Source organism: Ovis canadensis, chromosome 6 (assembly GCF_042477335.2).
Source record: "Ovis canadensis isolate MfBH-ARS-UI-01 breed Bighorn chromosome 6, ARS-UI_OviCan_v2, whole genome shotgun sequence".
Taxonomy (NCBI): Eukaryota; Metazoa; Chordata; class Mammalia; order Artiodactyla; family Bovidae; genus Ovis; species Ovis canadensis.
This window is the reverse complement of record NC_091250.1, coordinates 35,363,939-35,385,017: the sequence shown is the minus strand read 5'-3', so window position 1 is coordinate 35,385,017 and position 21,079 is coordinate 35,363,939. Positions and strand designations below refer to the sequence as shown.

Sequence of the window (21,079 nt, the reverse complement as noted above, 5' to 3'; positions counted from 1 at the left end):
ATTATATTAATATATTAATCACACATATCATATAATATATTAAATCCATATAATAAATATATACATTATAACATATCTATGTTATATGTTATATGTGTATATTATATATATTATATGTATAATGTGTGAGTGTATATATATTATATATATGTTACATCTTCTTTTTTGTTTTTCAGAATTGCCCTCAGGTGTCAGAACCTCTGCTGAACTGTGAGGGCAGACAGCTCTTTCTTTTTTAATGTGTTTGTTTTTTTGGCTGTGCTGAGTCTTCGTTTAGTCTCAGCTCTTGAAATCTCTGGTCTTCGTTGCAGCATCTGGGATCTTTCCGTTGCAGCCTGTGAACTTAGCTGTAGCATGTGGGATCTAGTTCCCTGACCAGGGATTGAATCTGGCCCTCTACACTGGGAACTTGGGGTCTTAGCCACTGGACCACCAGGGAAGCCCCTATCTCACATCTTTGTTGTCCATTCATCTGTTGATGGACACTTAAGATGCTTCCATGTCTTGCCTATTATAAATAGTACTGCAGTGAAGATTGAGCTGCAAGTATCTTTTCAAATTATGATTTTCTGTGGATATATGCCCAGGAGTGGGAGTGCTGGATCATATGGTAAGTCTGTTTTAAGTTTTATAAGGAACCCCTATATTGTTCTCCATAGTGTCTGCACCAATTTATTTTCCTACTAACTGTGTAGGAGGGTTCCTCTTTATCCACACCCTCTCCAGCTTTTATTATTTGTAGACTTTTTGATGATGCCTGTTCTGACTGGAGTAAGGTGATATCTCACTATAATTTTGATTTTAAATAAGCAATATACATTTATTGTATAGAAAAACAGAGATGGATTTCAGGAAAGAAAACCAATGAGTTGAAAAGCATTATCTGTTCACCAGATTTTCTCTTTGAGTGAAGTGTTTACAGAACAAGGAACTGTTTTTGTCATTTCTTCCTTTTTAGCATTATTTGAATTTTAAAGCCAATTACCTATAATATATTGCATGAAAGTTTTTGAAGAGGGAAAACAGGAGATCAATTGAAACCAAGCTTGCTTCTAAGATACCTGGCTAAGAATCCTTCTTTGAGAAGCAGTGGCTCAGAGCATGATTGGGTTGAGGCAAATTTAGAGATGATTCAGTTTCGCTTTCTCATTTTGTAGATATAAAAGTTGAGGCTGCACTTGGGGAAGAGGAACATAGCAAGTTAGTGTCAGAGCTGGGATTGGAATGACTTCCTGTTTGCTCCTCACATCTAAAGAAAGAGGTAGACAGGGAACATAGAGAATTAGAATAATGGTGTCAGAGAGATTGAGATTAAATCTTGTCTTCGTCACTTATGACCTTGGACTAGCCACTTGGTCTTTTTGTAAAACAGGGAATACAACATCTATATCTGTGGTTTGGACTAGGAAAAGACTATTAAATGTTAAATTAATCTTAAAAAAAAAAAAAAGAAACAAAGCAAAGAAAAACAACCCCAAGGGTAGGATGCCTCGTAAAATCATAAATCTAGCACAAGCTTAGTTTTGGGGGTATGAATAAGGCATAGGCTTACTGTCTTTACCAACACATATTCTTTTAGAATATATGTGTCTTTATCAACATAAATTTTCTTAGAGAAGAATCAATCAGTTTTGTCTAGAATCTTGCCTTGTTTTGTAGAAGCTGCCAGTTGAAAGACATTCTGAGAGTGAGTGATGATTAATTTCTTTTATTTACTACCACATATAGCAAAGATACATGGTTTGAAGTTTCTTGGCTATTCATCATAGGATGATGAACTGGCTTACATCATAGGATGTGTTATACTTAGAATTTTTAGGACATGTATTAAATAGATTAATTGAAATAAGGAAAAGTAAGGGAATTTATAGTCCTTAATTTATAGTCCCTGAATTCTTCAGCATTTATTTGGATCAATAATATTTACATATACTTTGGAATGTGCATTACCTTGGCCAATAGATACTTTTACAATTCAACATTTCATCTTTTGCTAGAATTCAGTGTATTTACAGAGAACCACAATACCGAATTGTGGCGATCAGTGAAACACTTGTTTGCTGTGTTCTCCACTAATTGTTGATTAACTATGGTGTTTTCCCCCAGCACATTAACCTTCATTAGATACTCATAGTTTATGTTTTATGCTCTTTCTACAGTTGTCAGATCTATCCAGTGTGTATATTAATAAATCTATTTATCTTTTATATATTATATTACAAAGTCTCTGGTCAGATGTTTGAAATATAATTAGAAATTAGATTTCATACCAGTTTCTGTAAATAGTAATGGTTTATGAAAAAAAGATTAGATGTATTTCTCTTTGTCCCTTCCTTCCTTTGTGACTCCTTTATGTGTAACTAGAACATATTCCATTCCTTCTTCTCTTAAATCAGTGGTGAACCTAAGCGTGACACCCAGAAATTCTTCACTGAAACAGATGGTCTCTAAGGGTTCCTTCCAGCTCCAAATATGTTGGTCAGGGAAGGCATAGCGTGATGTAGTGGAAAGCCTGTGAGCTTCAGACCTGGATTCAGAGTCCATCTAGAATGCTTGCTGTCTAGGTGACCTTGTCATGATATTGCAAGAGACATAGTAAGAGCTATTTAAAGTATTAATTTTAAAAAGAAAAAAATTAAGTGATTAAAACAAGAAAAAATATCTATGTAAAGATTTTTCAGTTCAGTTCATTTCAGTCGCTCAGTCATGTCCGACTCTTTGCTACCCCATGAATTGCAGCATGCCAGGCCTCCCTGTCCATCACCATCTCCTGGAGTTCACTCAGACTCACATCCATCGAGTCAGTGATGCCATCTAGCCATCTCATCCTCTGTCATTCCCTTCTCCTCCTGCCCCCAATCCCTCCCAGCATCAGAGTCTTTTCCAATGAGTCAACTCTTTGCATGAGGTGGCCAAAGTATTGGAGTTTCAGCTTTAGCATCATTCCTTCCAAAGAAATCCCAGGGATGATCTCCTTTCGAATGGACTGATTGGATCTCCTTGCAGTCCAAGGGACTCTGAAGAGTCTTCTCCAACACCACAGTTCAAAAGCAGCAATTCTTTGGCGCTCAGCCTTCTTCACAGTCCAACTCTCACATCCATACATGACCACTGGAAAAACCATAGCCTTGACTAGATGGACCTTTGTAGGCAAAGTAATGTCTCTGCTTTTCAATATGCTATTTTTACATCTTGCAGACACTGAATACATGCTAGTTCCCTATGGTGTTGTAATTCCAGAAGATAGTAGGACCAATGAGATAAAGAAAATGAGAAGGAATGTACAATACTTGTAATTTTGCTTTCCTTGGTTTCAGGTACCTGTGGTCAGTTATAGTCTGAAATACTAAATGGAAAAAAAAAAAACCCAGTTCCTAAATTTGAAATTATACACTGTCCTCCAACCAGCCCAGGACATGAATCATTCCTTTGTCCAGGGTATTCACACTATATACATTCTCCCCCCGCCAATATAAGAATAAGCATAGTACAGTTGACCCTTGAACTACATGGGTCAGGCTGGGGGTCAGGATCCTGCCCCTCAGGAGCTGCTTTGTTGAGAGCATATACTTAATTTCCCCAAGTTTGAGTTTCCTCGCTTCTTGGATGGAGATAGTAAAATCTTTCAGGGCTGTTGTGAGCATAGGAGAATGTGCGTGCCATCACCCAGCATAGTTGCCAACACATACAGGGCACGGGGTGAGTGTTGGTTCTCTTCTCTCTCCTTCCAGGGGAAAGTGCATCTACAATTTTTACTATGAGGCTTTCTCCAGCCACTCAGTGAGAATAAGAACTAGCCTGAATTTCACCCTGCAAAACTGATTTTTAAAAAAGAGTGGGCAGATGGAAAAATCCAGGTTCTTTCCTATCCATTAGTTGTTGCTCCGTTCACTGGCCAGCAGCCTACCTGGGTGATACTTGCGGAGTGAAGAAAGGTGGTTGACGCAACCACGGAGATAGTTGACCTCTATGGAGCTGATGGAAGCCTGCAAGGAGGGGAGAATTCAGGAGCAGGTCCGAGAGCAGAGAGCCTGCTTTCCTCTTCTCAATACAGCTTTGTCTTTGGTCTGCCAATTGAAAGGGGGAAGCTGACTTACACTACTTAATATCCAGAAATTTCCAGAAAACCTCCTTGTCTTCACCCTAAAAGCCCTTCAGCCCCCTCCCTACCCTGAAGTTGAAAGATTTCTGTCTAGAAAGGACAGTTATAATCCAGCACAACTTGCCTCTGTTCAGAATGAGATCTGAGCATTTTTCTGACAAAATGCTTTATCTTTTAGGATCTCTACGTCTGATTTCCTTTTGGAGTCCTAATTTTCCTTATTTAGCCTAATAATTTGCAAAATGGTCTGCTTTAGATAATGGTACAGTATAGATATATTTAAGGCATTCATTCTAAAAACATTTTTAAATAATTTTATTTTTCTTTTCATGAATTACTGATGCACTAATCATGACTTCAGTCCACAGTGTTTTTCCTTTTTAAATAAACTCTTTAAGAAGATTTCACACAAATCATCATTCAGTGTTAAGAATTGTAATTCTGTGAATATAAACAGGAGCTACATAAATATGATTTGATCGGTTTTATACAACACTGATGAGAATATATTCAGACGGCATTTGAAAAAGTGTTTTCAAATACACTTCTGTTTAGTGTTGCAGCAGCATTGTGATGTGTCAGTATTATTAACCATAGTTTATGGTGGAGGACACTGAAGCCCAAAGATTTTAAATTTCAAGCAGCCCAGGATCATCGAGCCAATTAGAGTTCTGAACTAGAAATTCTAATTTCCAAGTAGAGTTCTTGCCAGGATGCCACAACTGAGCTAAAGTTTCAATCAGTAAGAGCCTTAGTTTAGACTTGCATACATACTGAATCCTCCATGCTTTACATGACATCAGCTTTCCCACTGAATGAATCTTATGCTCCGTTATAAATGTTCCATTTGTAATCTTTCAACCTCTTGCTTAATTCTCTTAATAAATATGAATACCTAATTAGTCCTTTGGCATGTCCAAATGAGAACTATTTAAACTACTATGACATAAACTCTTAAGGAACAATGCTTACAGTTTTGTTATTTTTTTTCCTAATGGCACGAAGTAGCACTATTAGTTAAAAAAGAACTTAGTGCTGAGGTCTGGTCTTATTTTCCAGGTGGCGCTGCATGCGTGTGGAGTGGCAACAGACATGGTGATCGAACACTGCCTCAAAACACGGGCTTCCTTTGTCACATGCCCTTGCTGTTACGGTTTCATTCAGAACACCTCCAAGCTTAATTTTCCAAAAAGGTGAAATCTTGTGTTCTACCACAAGGTATCAATATGGGTGTTAAATCAATGCACAAAACTCTTTTGATATAAAGTCGCAATGAGATTTCAGGCTCCAGCTCATTTCCTTTTTCCACAATGGCAAGCATTGTTCATAAGCTGCATAAGGAAGAGAGGATCTCCTCCTTGTCTGCCCCATCCATATCTACTGCTGGATCCAGCTCTTGCTGAAGTTTAGAACAGATCTGTCGAGGAGTTAGCAGTCTGGAAGTCAGCACTCCTGTGTGTACTTCTCAGAGAAAATTATCACCCTTGAGAGGCAATAGAGGGCAGTGGTCAAGTGCTTAGGACCTGAAAGTTTTCTGCCTGGTGCTGATATTGGCTCCTTATTCTTTTGTAAATTGTTTCACCTCAGGCAATTCACTTAAACTCTCGTTACCTACATTTCCTCATCTACAAAAGGGAAATTATAACAATATCTACCTCAGGGTTTTTATGAGAATTGAATGATATACATGTAAACCACTTTGAAGTGGCACAAAGTAAGTACTCAATAAACATGAACTGTTGCTAACTACAGCAATAGTTTAAATTCTTCCCGAGAGTGGTGATGATTAACCTGCAAGCTCAACGGCCGTATTTACTGTCCTCCTTACCTCACACAGAAAAGGGAGACATTTTCATTGTCATCACTTTAACTCAACACGCTTGCTGACTCAGTTACATCCGACTCTTTGTGACCCCATGGACCGTAGCCCGCGAGGCTCCACTGTCCATGGAATTTCCCAGGCAAGATTACTGGAGCAGGTTGCCATTTCCTCCTCTAGGGAATTTTCCCCACCCAGGCATCAAACCCATGTCTCGTGCATTGGTAGGTGGGTTCTTAACCACTGAGCCACCTGGAAGGCCCTGCACTCACCCTAGTGGGGGGCCATTCTTGGTGTTTATGACATTTCATTTGATTTATGGTTATTGAGAATCCAGCCGATCATATTAGGCCTGTTAAATATAGGCTAGGTTAAATATGTTCATTTGAGCTGTTCGGTCTACAATCTCACTTAACTGATATTAAAGTCTCAGTTTAGTGTCTGTCAACTTTTCCACTTCTCTGTGGACTTACTGACACTTACCCCCTTTGTCATTAAGGCACCACTCCCAGGCCCCACCCCCTTGCCCTAATCACCCTAGGGCCAGGTACCAGACAACTCGGGACAGCCCCTATAGCTTCAGAATAATAGTAAAACCTACATTTTTAACATGCCTGAATCTGTGTGCACCCATGCAAGGAAGAGAAGAAAGTGATTGTGCTTCTCTAATACTGTAAACAATCTTTGAAAGAAATTCTTTAAAATGAACCACATACAGATAACATGCTTTTGTCATTTTATGAAGGTACTTCAAACTGGCATTGTTTTTACTTCAGGATAGCATTATACCCTTCAGATAAAATACATATTTTTGTTTATGGTTTAATTTCTCCAAGACTATTTCTACTCTTTAATCTTCGGTATTTAAGTAATTCATTTTTCTTTTCTATTTCAGTGAACAATTCAAGAAAACATTATCATACAAGGTAACTTTTTTAAAAATTTATTTTAATTGGAGGCTAATTACTTTACAATATTATGTATTTGCCATACATTCACATGAGTCAGCCATAGGTGTACATGTGTTCCCCATCCTGAACCCCCCACCCAGCTCCCTTCCCATCCCATCCCTCAGGGTCATCCCAGTGCACCAGCCCTGAGCGCCCTGTCTCATACATCGAACCTGGACTGGCAATCTATTTCACATACGATAATATATATGTTTCAATGCTATTCTCTCAAATCATCCCACCCTTGCCTTCTTCCACAGAGTCCAAAGTCTGTTCTTTACATCTGTGTCTCTTTTGCTGTCTCGTATAAAGGGTCATAATTACCATTGATCTAAATTCCATATATATATATTAATATACTGTATTGGTGTTTTTCTTTCTGACTTACTTCACTCTGTATAATAGGTTCCAGTTTCATCCACCTCATTATAACTGATTCAAATGTATTCTTTTTAATGGCTGAGTAATACTCCATTGTGTATATGTACCACAGCTTTCTTATCCATTCATCTGCTGATGGACATCTAGGTTGCTTCCATGTCCTGGCTATTGTAAACAGTGCTGCAATGAACATTGGGGTACACGTGTCTTTTTCAATTCTGATTTTCTCAGTGTGTATGCCCAGTAGTGGGATTGCTGGGTCGTACATGCTATCATACATGGGGTCTCAAAGAGTTGGACATGACTGAGCAACTAAACTGAACTGAACACTATCATACAAGGAAACTTTTAAAAGATCTAGATGTTTTGCTCATATACTTTTTATTACTTCTTTATATTTTCTCTCTCAAATTTCTAATGGAGTATATAATCTAGTTACACTTGAATCACTCAGGAGCATCTAACACAGATTTTTTTTTTCTTTTTGGCCAGTCAAGATTAATCTTCAAGTAGCTGACAAGATTTGCAAAAAGTCTGAGAGTTGACCCTACTCGCAAGCTAACAAGTTGGCCTGGCACAATTTTCATGGATGCTAGCAGAAGATAGGAAACCCCTGAGTCAGAGGCAAAGGGCAGTATTGCTCACAGCAGTAGGAGTAGCTGGACTATCATCAGTTTCACAGGGACTCCCTGAGCCCCAGTTCCCACAGGGCAGCACAGAAAGGGCCAGGTGATACCTACATGTACAGTGAATTGCATTACAGGGATGGAAACCTGAGCTAGGAAACCCGAATGTTTTAAGATGTAATCTTTAAGTAAGCATGCCTCCCCTTTTCTGCAGAGGGAGAGAAGGGGAGTTTCCAAGTCTGTATAGTTTCCAAGACTGTTCACTTTGAAAGGATTATCTGAAACAGAGGCAGATTTTTTTCTGTAGAAGGTAGTAAATACTTCAGGCTTTGCTGGGCACTTGCACATCTCCCACATACTCTACATCGGCCTGTCGTTGTTGCTGGTGTACACCTTTTTGAAAGTGTGAAAACCCTTCTTAATTTGCAGGCCATACAAAAACAGTTCATAGACTGAATTTGCCAATGGGCCAGATATAGTTTGCCAGTCCCTGGTCTGGAACAGAGACAGTGTCTCTTCTCATAAGATGTAAAGAAACACAAGAGGCCCACAGAGAACTGTCTCCCAGCAGCAGTCAGAACATTGCATAGTTTTGAGTCACCAGTCTGAGCAAAACAGTTTGCAGCTTTCTGAGCATCACTATGAACTAATTAATTGATCAGTGATGTTGATATGATACAATCTAAGAAATGGTGATTTTGAGAGAAATATACAGATAAGCCCATTAAAAGCTAATAAATTAGTCTGTATTCTTAGTTTGGTTAATTCCACTTCTTGTGCAGACTCACTAAAAATATGCAATCTCAGTCTCATTTTATATACCAGCCCCTGCTTTCTAGGAATTTTACCTTCTTCCCCATCCAACAGAGAAACTGTGAGATAAAGTAACCTAAAAATGCTCATTTCTTCCACCTTGGCCTCTATGTCTCCCTCACCTCTGATTTACAACTCTTAAACACCCACCTCTAGCTCTGTCTCCTGCCCCATGTCCTTCCTTTGCCTCTCCCCCTTCCCCAACTCTCCCACCCCCACCCGTCCAAGTACAGAACTTGAGTGTTCATGCATTCATCCAGAACCAGAATCATTTCATCTTGGCTTACTGGATTTAAAATCTTCATATTCTAGGGAACTACAGGTTTTGTGGGAAACATTAGGACCTCAGGGACTTTATTTTCATAATATTTAAAACACCTCATCTTTTTGCCAAAGGCCTTAAAATAAAAAATGAATTGAAAAACAAACAAAGAACAAACACTAGAGCCTTGCTTGAATCCCTCCTCTAGGAGGCTAGGTGAAAAACCTAGGGTGCCACAGCCTCACTGTCTGGGAAAAGAAATCTAAAATTTCTAGAGTCAGAAGACACAGGGCACCCAGGTACTTCCAGAGAACGTAAAACTCCCTGGTACCCCAGTTCTGTTTATTTCCTCTTCCTCGCACACCCCGAATCTGCTTGGCCACGTCACCCGCCCTTTGAGGATCTTTTAAGTGTGAATGCACTGTGAAGTCTTCAGCCTCTTTCATGCTGTTACAAGATGATATCTCAGTACTTCTTAACCATGGTGGGCAGATGGCAGGCAGAACCGAATGGACTTAGTGCCCTATTATCTTGAGAGTCACTTTGCAAGTATTTTTCTCCACAGTTCAATTTAGCCAGCAAACCCTTACTGAGTACCTCCTATGTGCCTTCCCCTTTCAGAATTTAACTTCTACTGGGAAGAACACATACATAGGTAATTCCAGTAAAATATGGTGAGACTTACCAGGACAAGGAAAACGAACCTCATCTGAGGTTCTGATTGTCACAACATTGTCTTTACTTAAAGTGAATCTTAATTTATAAACGTGGACAAAGGGCAGGCTTTGTGTTGACTTTTCTTCCAATTATAGAGTTATAAGCTTTTCTTCTTCCCTTTGTTTATGCCAGTTTGCAGGACCTTAATAAAAGTTATTCATTTGAATCATTTTATTAGTATCGGGCTTCCCTCATAGCTCAGTTGGTAAAAAAATCTGCCTGCAATGCAGGAGACTCAGGTTCAATTCCTGGGTCGGGAAGATCCCCTGGAAGGAAATGGCAACGCATTCCAGTATTCTTGCCTGGAAAATCCCATGGACAGGGTAGCCTGGTGGGCTACAGTCCATGGGTCACAAGAGTCAGACACGACTTAGCAACTAAACCAACACCCATTACCACTAAATTTTATAGTGAGCATTAAAGTGGTTTTTTTTAATGTGTAAAAGTTGAGACAAAAGTAACCCTTCAAAAAGAAACAGCATCTCACAAAAACTTATTTAATAAGTTAATCAGAATAACCCTTTAGAAAAAACTGAGTCCTCAAATTGAATGTCCAAAAACCCAAGGAGACAAATGATAGATCTGAGTTTAGCGAGTTTGCTAAGCTGCCAGGTAAGATCATTTACACACTTGGAAACCACAGCTGCTCTGAATGAACAGTTGTCATGGGAACACCAGTTATCTTAGCTCCTAATCACTCACCTTTGTGTAGTTGCAGATTTAAGAGTGCAGGGCAGACCCTTCCCCTCTCTGTCCCTTTAAAACCTTGTTCGTCTTCAGTAAGGTAATCTTTCCTAAAATTGTGAAGCAGAAGCAATAATGTCCCTTCCGTTCTTTCCAGTCCCCTTTACAGTCTGATGTAAAGTGCATCTGCGTGCCTGCGTGGGTCACCATGCCTTCCTCCAGGGGACCTATCCTCCTCCAGGGAGCAAACCAACACTCATGTCTTCTGAGTTGGCAGGCGGGTTCTTTACCACAAGTGCCACCTGGGAAGTGCTAAGCACATCTATGTGCATCTAAATAGATGCACTTCCTGCAGCCTTCTGGAGTGAGTGAGAGGAGGGAGTGAGCCAGCCTCCTTTCCTCTGAAGGGACCAACTGAAGGGAAGGTTAGGGCACTGTGCTGGGGACGTGGGAGAGCTCCAGAGGCCACAGCCATGAGCTTCTCGAGTACTTCCTTTCCTTCTTGTAGTGGAGGAAAAGCCACTTGTAGTGGCTTCTTGTAGTGGAGGAAAAGCCACTTAGAGTGTCTTCCTGGAGCCATGTTCCTGAGACTCAAATTTTATTAAAAGGGAAATATAAGTGACTTTTAGGTCTCTGAGTTTAACACATTATAACCACAAATTGTAACCATATTTTGGCTAAAAGCAGCCGGTTAAAGAGCCCCGAGGACCTTCCATGCATCTGTTCTTAAGAACTACATCTGAAGAGCACTCTACCTAAAGGGAGAAAAATTATTGAGTGCTATTTTCTGAAAATGTGCTGCTTTCGAAAGTACTATCTGTGCAACACTTTATTTAATTAAGCGATGTAGAGTTCCAGAAAAATAAGTGAATTTTTTTTTAACTTTAAAGAAGATTTTTTTTAAAGCCACATTCTATTGCTTTTTCTTTCAGGAACACATGATTCTATGCAGATTTGCAGACCAGACAGCTGTCCAGCTGCCACCCCAGCGAAGGCTCATAGGTATGTGTTTTCACAGAGGAGCTGTTGCATAGATTATGTCCACCATGCCTAGGAATGAGTGAACCAATGCTATATGGCAAAGTGGGAAGCCGCTACATGGTCCATTTATCAGTGAGACACTAAAGTTGTTTTTCTCAGAAAAAAATCCATCTTGAAAAGAGCTCTAACTATAAGAATATTTTATCCCATTTTTTGTTAACATTAATACTTCCAAATGTATTTTCAGTGTTCATACATTGAGTAGATTTATGTTAAATATTTTTCTTACTGTTACAAACAAACTGAAGAATCTCTCAAAAGCCATAGAAAAAAATACTAAAGATGGAAATATCAACTATGCATACCAAAATTGATATATTACAAAATGTATAAACAAGGATGATAATGTTTTCTTTCACAGAAAATATATACTCATATAATATTAATCATAGACCAATTTATTTGACATTTGTAATATTAAACATTACCTAACTTGGAAGAAAAATAGTATTTCAAGTTTAAGTAATGAATTTATCCAAGACTTTGCTTTAGAAAGAGAAATCATGTTTAGAAATTTAATAGCAGCTAACAGGAGAAGGCAATGGCACCCCACTCCAGTACTGTTGCCTGGAAAATCCCATGGACGGAGGAGCCTGGTGGGCTGCAGTCCATGGGGTCACGAAGTCGGACCTGACTGAGTGGCTTCACTTTCACTTTTCACTTTCATGCATTGGAGAAGGAAATGGCAACCCACTCCAGTGTTCTTGCCTGGAGAATCCCAGGGACAGGGGAGCCTGGTGGGCTGCCGTCTATGAGATCGCGCAGAGTCAGACACGACTGAAGTGACTTTGCAGCAGCAGCAGCTAATAGCTATTGCACATTTTAGCTGTGAGCTAAATGTCCTCCACCCACTGTCTCAGTAAATTCTTACAAAAATACATGTGGAATATGTGCTGTTATTCACATTTTACAGGTAGGAGAACTGGGGCAAAATCTTGCCCAGGACTGGTGGATGGTGAAGCCACGCTGTAAACCCAAATTATTTGATTCTAGACGTAAGGCTCCATTTTTGCAGTGACCATCAGTGACAGAGTGACATTACTGGAAGGTTAGGTTCCAAGATTAGGGCTTAACATGATTGAATGGAGTCAAAACTAATCTTAAAAATGATTCAAAAGGCCACCCATTGAAGACTGTCATGACGGAGCAGAAAACGGATTGTTGATTCTTTGGCCCAGCACTGGGTGTAGTAATTAGCTTGCATTCAGAGACCACATTGTATGTGAAATAGTTATCTGTAAACTCTGAAGTCCAAGTCAGCGTAGCTGTATCATCATGGTTGGAGAAGCATTTGAGACCTGAGTCTGAAGGGACAAGTGGTTTCCATCTTTGTCTCACACCCTGGGGCGTGAACATAAGGAAGAAGCTTGCAGTCTCCCTCTTTGATTCTTTTTCCTTCTTCCTCCTTTTTCCCATACTCACATTTTGAGTAGCTGAATGCATATTTAAATGCACAGTCAAATATATAAGTATATATAGAGAGAGAATTTGTGCATATATATCAAGTTACATTTGCTACAACTCCACTAGACGCAATGAAAGAATAATCGGTGTGGTGGGTGGGGGTGTACCTGTTGATGTTTTTAGGCATCAAATGAGAAGGGAGTGGCTGGAAGGGAAATTGCTAGAGCTGAGGAGGAGCCTTTGGCAAGATTGCTGGCATGAAGGGAGGGAAAGTCAGGTTCAAAGTCACTGACTCCATCAGTTCTACATCTCTTCTTGGCACAAGCCATACTTCTGTTCTATAAACATTTGAGGAAGCTCCCCAGACCCTAAAAAGTAGACTACCAACAACTGAATTTCAGTTGTGAAGACACTTCTTCAACATGTAAAAACAAGAGACTCTTCCATGTAATGCAAAAGGAAAAGTTACCCTGGCTGGGATCAAAGCCAAGGGTAAATGAGCTGCAGTGTAAACCTAGGGTGGGTACTGAAGGAATGCAGAGCATCCCATTCTGACAGAGAATGTTTCATTTTAAATTGAAGGGTAGGTGGGGAGGAGGGGGGCACATTTACAGATGTCTTAAAGGAGGAACACTGTTTCAAGGAAAAAAAAGAATGACAGCCATGCAGCTGTTGCTGAAGAAGGGGCCATTTAGCCTCAATGGAATTCTAGACATCTCTTTTTCTAATGTTTCCATCACAGTCCATCCTTTATGGCATGGGGCCTTTTGAGGGAAATGTACAAAATATTTTGAATCTTTCGTTGTCAGTTTCTTAGCTACTGATTTTGTTGCAGGAAGGGGGACCCCTTCCAGGGCCCGAAACTGGGCTCTTGTCTAACACTCGGAAATGAATTGTCCGAGGAGACACATGTGCTGACAAAGCAAGAGATTTTATTGGGAAAGGGCACCTGGGTGGAGAGCAGTTGGGTAAGGGAACCCAGGAGAGCTGCTCTGCTGCGTGGCTTGCAATGTCAGGTTTTATGGTGATGGGATTAGTTTCTGGGTTATCTTTGGCCAATCATTCTAATTCAGAGTCTTTCCTGGTGGCGCACCCATCGTCCAGCCAAGATGGATGCTAGCGAGAGGGATTCTGGGAAGTGGATGGACACGCGGTGTCTCCTTTCCACCTTTCCCGTATTCTCCTGGTTGGTGGTGGCTTATTAGTTCCGTATTCCTTACCAGGATCTCCTGTCATAAAACAACTCATGCGAATGGTTACTAAAGGGCCTGGCCAGGGTGGGCGGTTTCAGTCAGTGTGCTTCCCCTAACCATTTCACCTTCCTCTGTTTTTCTGGGCCGATTCATATCTTCCACAGAAGAACTTTTCTATTTCAGTATGCCTTCACTTGTAAGGCTGTTTTAGCTTAGCAAATTCTACTGTCATTCAAACAAATCATTTTAAAATGATGCATAGGCCTTATTTATAATTGTTGAGGAAAAAAATGGAATGAATGAAGTTCTGCATAGTCAATAACCTTTTTTTCCAAGATGATGAAAAGTTTATATATTGAATTTAAAGAAATGTGTAGAAGTAAACCTTGGCTTTGAATGTATTTAACCTCAAATCAGTTTGTTGGTTTTTTTCCCCTTGCTGCTGCTGCTAAGTCGCTTCAGTCGTGTCCAACTCTGTGTGACCCCATAGACAGCAGCCCACCAGGCTCCCCCGTCTCTGGGATTCTCCAGGCAAGAACACTGGGGTGGGTTGCCATTTCCTTCTCCAATGCAGGAAAGTGAAAAGTGAAAGTGAAGTCACTCAATTGTGTCCGACCCTCAGTGACCCCATGGACTGCAGCCTTCCAGGCTTCTCCATCCATGGGATTTTCCAGGCAAGAGTACTGGAGTGGGGTGCCATTGCCTTCTCCGTTTTTGCCCCTAGCTACTTTGAAATAGAATTTTGCGTTTGCCAAAGGACACAAAATAGCTGCTTTACTTGCCAGTCAGGTTTCCTCTTTTGTTTTCCAAGATTAGAAAGAAAATTGACTACCACTGTTTCATAGGGGTGTGGGCACTCCATTAAATTAAGATTACATTACACTCAGCATTACACATCCACCTGAAATAATCAGCACACAACTGAGAATTTTCTCAAATATATTCTATTTCTCATTTCTTCATTATATTCTAAAAACCCCAAGTGGAAAATATAATATGTCTTTGAAGTGTCCCTTTGTCTGGATGTTATTTTGGACATTCTTAAAGAAAGATTTTTTTTCTTTTTTTTAACAATATGGCAGATAATGTCTTTTCATAGAGCATGAAGAGAAAAGGTCTTAACATGGATTTTTACCAAAGTGGGAAATTTGCAGTTTTTTTATTTGAGATTTATTTATAAATACATCTTAAAAGATTAATGTTGTTTAAATTACTAGCAGCAATAAATCTGTGAAATTGTCTTATATTTGTTATTGTCTTCTCTCCATACTAATCAAGAATTAGATTGAAAGAGACCAAACAGGATGTGGGGGCAAACATCATTCTACATAATAGATTTTGTCATTGTGTAGAGCCCCTTAAACAAACTGACTCTGCACTATTAGCTGAAGGGCATCTCATGATACTATTTTCACATATTTCAGGAAAACAGTGCATGTTCCTGGTGGATCTGGATCGAGCAAGAGCTGCAGAAGAACATGGCTTCTCCGTTCAAGTGATATCCATGGAGCCAGAGAGCTGCTCTCCCAAAAATAACATGATCGTGGGAGTCCCCATTTAGAACAAGATATTCACATTTGATGTTTTGCCATCCTTCTCCGTGATAAAAGCCCGGTGGCATTCAGGAGAGTCTAAGCATAACTAGGAAACAGCAGTAGCCATCTCGACCCTATTGTGCTCAGGAAAGAACCCAGCAGGAAAGTCTTAGAGGAGGGCTGCCTGCGAAGCATCACAAATGCTCTTGTAATGTGTGATTAAAGGACTGCTGATTTTCATAGTGAGAATCCTCTGAAGTCTCAGCTGCTGGCAGAGTGATACTCAGGAGAGGAGGTTCCATCACTGGAATAACAATTTCCTTCTCATCTCACAGCTTTTCTGATCTTGCCAGTGCGGTGTTCAGTGCAAAATAGTGTACTCGCACTGTTATAATCATTTAGAGATTCAAATGGAGACCAAAACTTGACTCGGTGGGGTTTTTTTGTTTTTTATATTTTTAGCAATTGTACTTTTTAAATTTTTTTTTTTTTTTTTCAAAAACCCAGGCAGATAGAGTATGCTTGTATTTTTAAGCTGGGGTGAGTTGGACTTCTATATCATTTCATGTACTCCTTTTAAATATACCTCTCATAAATTACCAAATGAGATCATTGCTGGTTCAAACATTTTATATGAAGAGATTATAAAATAATTTTGGTAAATTTCCCACTACAAGAATGTGTAATTAGGACTTTATTCTAACTAATTAGTCAGCACATTGATTTATTAATTCAAGTCAATAAATAATTATTGCAGATCCATTAATTTCAAGATCCTGGCCTAGGTTATTCTAAGGATATAAAGATGAGTTGCAGGAGACACAGTGCCTTGCCTGTAGAAGTAAATCATGATTCAAAAGAAAGGTTCATGAATTAAGTTCTTTATATCGTAATATAATGTGTGGTCCCAGGATTTGTTTTTCAGATACCAATCATTTTTTATTAATTTTTTGAGGGGGTAAAACTTACTGAGTATAACTTGAGGTAGAAGGAACAGAGTACAGAGGCTTATTTAAGTAATTCTCCCCACTCAAATTGTTCTTATTCCACCAGCCAAAGTTTTTAAAACCAGCTGCCATGTCCTTTCTCACATGCTGCTGACTATTTCTTTACATGTCCTGAGTTATTCCACTTGAGATAAAATTTATTTCATTGATTTTGATGTTTTCAACCCCTGTCCCCTATATGACACATATGATGAGAAAGGACTTTAATAAATAACTCTTTCATTGCTGTGGATTAAAACACAGGAATAGTTTATCCTGGGGACAGGGGTTTGAACTCTTGCTTTCTAGGCTAAAATTAAATAAAAGAAGCAACCCTCAGCCCTGAGTATCTTAGTCATTTGCACCTATAAACATACCATGCTCTTTTATCCTAGAATGTCTTTTTTTTAATTGAAGTATAATTACAGATAATAAAATAACATATTTTAAGTATTCAGTTTGAGAATATTTAAGTATTCTTACTTAAGTATGGGGCTTCCCTGGTGGCTTAGAGGTTAAAGCGTCTGCCTGCAATGTGGGAGACCTGGGTTCGATCCCTGGGTCGGGAAGATCCCCTGGAGAAGGAAATGGCAACCCACTCCAGTAGTCTTGCCTGGGCAGAGGAGCCTGGTGGGCACAGTCCACATTGTCGCAAAGAGTCGGACACAACTGAGTGACTTCACTTTCACTTAAGCATGTTTAATACAGTTTGTACAACCACCACCAGAAATAAGATATAATGGATTTCTCTCAGCCCAAAAAATTCTCTCATCTGCTTTTTGTCCAATTTCCCCCACCCCAAAGGCAACCACTCTGACTTCTATCATCCTACATTTGGTTTACCTATGTTTGTCCTTCATGTAAATGCAGTCATTTAGGATACTGTCTTTTGTGTCTGGCTTCTTTTGCTCAACATGGTATTTTATGAGAAATAGCCACTTTGTTATATGTATCAATGGTTTCTTTTTATTCCTAAGTGTTATTTCATTATATAAATGTATCAGAATGTGTTTATGCATTCCCTATTTGTATTTATATGGATTGTTTTCACTTTGAGGATGTTATGAATAAGGTCTATGAATATGCTTCTACAAGCCTTTTTGTAGACATATATTTTCCTTTCTCTTAGATAAATACCCAATAGTAGAATTGCTGGGTTGCTGAGGAAGTGAATGTCAATTGCCAAACAATTTTCCAAAGTGGTTGTACCATTTTAAATATATTCCCACCAGCAATGTATAAAGGCTCTAGTTCTCCACATCCTCACCAACTTTTGATGTTGTCAGTTTTTAAAATTTTTACCACTCTATTGGATGTGAAATGATATCTCATCGTGGTTTTAATTTTCATTTCTCTGATAACTGACATGTGAAGTATCGTTTCTAAAGTGTCTCCTCAAGTCTTTTGCTCATTTTTTAAATCAGGTAATTTGGGGTTTTTTATTATCATGTATTCTGAATTTGAGTCCTTTGTCATGTATTGAGACTATTTTTCCCAGTCTGTGGCTTACTTACTCATTTTCATAGTGAATGTTTCCATTTTTAATAAGCCTAATTTATCTGTTTTCCTTTTATAGTTAATATTTTCTGTGTCCTCTCTAATAAATCTTTACTTATCCTAAGATTATAAAAATTCTTCCTATGTTTTCTTATAGAAACTTTATGGTTCCAGCTTTTTATATTTAGGTCTGTGATTCATCTCAAATCAATATTCACTTATACAGGTAGGCTTTGAGGAACATACAGTTGTTTCAGCGGCATTTGTTTAAAAACTTTTCCTTATTGAATTTACTTGGCACTTCAGTTGAAAATCAGCTGATGTATGCGTCTGTTTCTGAATTCTCTAGTCTGTTCCATTAATCTATTTGATTACTGGAGCTTTATAGTAAGTCTTGACATTAGGTAGCTTGTCTTACAATTTTTTTTTTCCAGATTATTTTGTCTGTTCTAAATCCATTGTTTTTCCATATAAATTTTTAATTGGCTTATCAGTTTTTTTAAAAAACAAAAGGCCTGATGAGATTTTTGGTGTTGCCTGGAATCTTTAGATCAATTTAGGGAAAATGAACATATTAACAATATTGAATCTTACAATCCATGAATATAGCGTGACTTTCCATGCATTTGGGTCTTCTTTAATAACTCTCAGCAGTATTTTATAACTTTTAGTATAGACGCTTTATTTACTATTTGATATCAATAGTTTTTATGCTGTCACCTTGAGGTTTTCCAGCCGGGGTGGCTGAGGCCAGTCCTAGACATGGGTATTAACAATTGCCCTTGGATCATGATTTTTCTGTGTAAATTCTTGCCAAGATTTCGTCTCAGCCAGAGCAAATAAAAGGAGTTGGATGCAGGCAACAGGAAGGCTGTTGCAGTGACAGCAATCCGAGTAAGTGACCTGGTCTCACCCCTACCTCCGTCCATCAAAAGTAATGCTACTCCTCACTAATTTGTCTCCTGCCATGGTGGTAATATTAGAAGCCAGAGCTTAATGTTTATTGACTTTTGAGCCTGGCCCAGAGAAGCAGGGATATAATTATTAATGACTAAACAACCTTATCTTATTTAAGGAGACAAATTTCAGTTCTATTAGAAAACAGTATTTTCAGGCCATGCATGCAAAATAAAATGGATGTGATAATAATTATTTCACCTCCTTCTCAAGAATTTGGCTTCAAGTGCTGCCTACTCCATGGTTCCAGAAAATTGGCATTAATAGAACTTTCATATAGTGACACCTGTTTTCCTGTTGATTTTCACAGTTAGAGATACAGTCCTGTGGAAGTAATGAAATCGTAATAAAACATACATTTTTTTAGGTACAATTAAAAAATAAAACCAGACTCTCAATGCAAAGTAGTTTTTGAATAGATTTTTAAAATTATACCAGAAATACATGTGTGTGGGGGAAAAAACTAAAAGACGTGGATAAACAAAAAGAGGAAACACTTTAAGGCAACTGTTAATCCTGTATCATATTCCTTCCTAGACTTTGTTCTACACACACACACACACACACACACACACTCTAATACTGTATTTTGGAGCAGGAAATGGCAACCCACTCCAGCATTCTTTTCTGGGAAATCCCGTGGACAGAAGAGCTTGGTGGGCTACAGTTCATGGGGTCACAAAAGAATCAGACACAGCTTAGCAACTGAAAAACAACAATACTGTATTTGCGAGGTGCTAAATACCTTAGTCTCTTTTTAAAGTCAGTCCTCATAATGACCCTCAAAGGCAGCCACCATTAGTAATCCCATCTTACAGAACTAAGACCAATGTTTCATAGTAAGAACAGACCTAGGTTTGAATTTAACCAGTAATTGGCAGAGATACTATTCAAATTCAGGCTCTTCAACAATCCTCTTAGGGTTGGCTGAAACAACCTATGGTAACTAAATCCTTGTACCTTTTGAAGTTCTACACAAGAAAGGTGTATTTTTTGCTTATACTACATATCCATCCAAGTTAGCGCTGACTACACTATCATCATGCCTGACCAAGCAGCCTCTACCAGGAACATAGCTAGTCTGGTGACAAAAGAAGAAAAGACACGGCCCACTGTCAGCTGCCTACTAAAGATTCTGCTCAAGTCTCTTATACTTCCCTTCCCTCAGTTTGTTGACTAATGCAAATTACATAGCCCCTCCTGAGTTTAAGGTGGGGAGATACATATATAAACCCTTGGCAGGGGTGGAGGTTGCAGGTAATTTCAAACTATAATGTACCATCAGCAATGTATTTGAAGGAGAAAGAGAAGAGGAAAAGAAGGAAGGAAGAAGTGAGCAAGGAAAAGGCCATTGCATCTTCCAGTTGAGAAAGTATCTGAATCTGGTTGCAGCAAATCCAGGCTACTCTTTGTTGTGGTGTGCGGGCTTCTCATTGCAGTAGCTTCTGTTGCAGAGCTTGGACTCGAGGGCACAAGGGCTTCAGTAGTTGCATGGGCACATGGGCTCAGTACTTGTGGCATTCAGGCTTAGTTGCTCCATGGCCTGTGGTATCTTCCTGGACCAGGGATTAAACCTGTATCCCCTGCATTGACAGGTGGATTCTCAACACTGGACTACCAGGGAAGTCCCTGGACTTTTCATACTTAGTTTCAGAAAGGAATTTTCCAGAAAGAAACACTCAAAGGAGTTGTTTTTATTGTTACCAAAGGTTGGAGAAATTTCTATTAAAAGGAGTTTCAGATTTGCAAATTCTGCCTTCTTTGTTAAAGTGCTTGATCTATATAATGCCAGGTATTCCTCCAGTAAGGTATCAGTTTACATACCTAGGAATGTAGATTATATCCCTGTACCCTTAACTGGGGCTTCCCTTGTGGCTCAGTGGTAAAGAACCCACCTTCCAAGCAGGTTCAATCTCTGGTTTGGAGAAGTTCCCCTAGAGAAGGAAATGGCAACGTGCTCCCATATTCCTGCCTAGGAAGTCCCGTGGACCAAGGAGCTTGGCAGGCCATGGTCCATGGGGTAGCCTGGACCTGTCACAAATAGACACAACTTAGCCACTAAACCGCCTCCACCACCCTTAACCAACATAGGTGTTATCAGAATTTTGTTTT

General features: G+C 39.2%; 1 protein-coding gene across 2 annotated transcripts in view; it reads left to right on the top strand.

The window, feature by feature from the left end:
- The window catches only part of GSTCD (glutathione S-transferase C-terminal domain containing), a 147,111-nt gene extending 128,966 nt beyond the window's left edge, over nucleotides 1–18,145 (top strand). The window contains exons 9-12 of one of the 2 annotated variants that reach the window (XM_069593563.1): nucleotides 5,162–5,295; nucleotides 6,817–6,847; nucleotides 11,287–11,356; nucleotides 15,417–18,145. In XM_069593563.1, the coding sequence (XP_069449664.1) occupies nucleotides 5,162–5,295; nucleotides 6,817–6,847; nucleotides 11,287–11,356; nucleotides 15,417–15,553 (372 nt within the window). In that variant the 3' untranslated portion in view covers nucleotides 15,554–18,145. The remainder of the gene's footprint in view (nucleotides 1–5,161; nucleotides 5,296–6,816; nucleotides 6,848–11,286; nucleotides 11,357–15,416) is intronic. The other variant, XR_011257649.1, reaches the window with a different exon arrangement.
- Nucleotides 18,146–21,079: the final 2,934 nt, after the last annotated feature.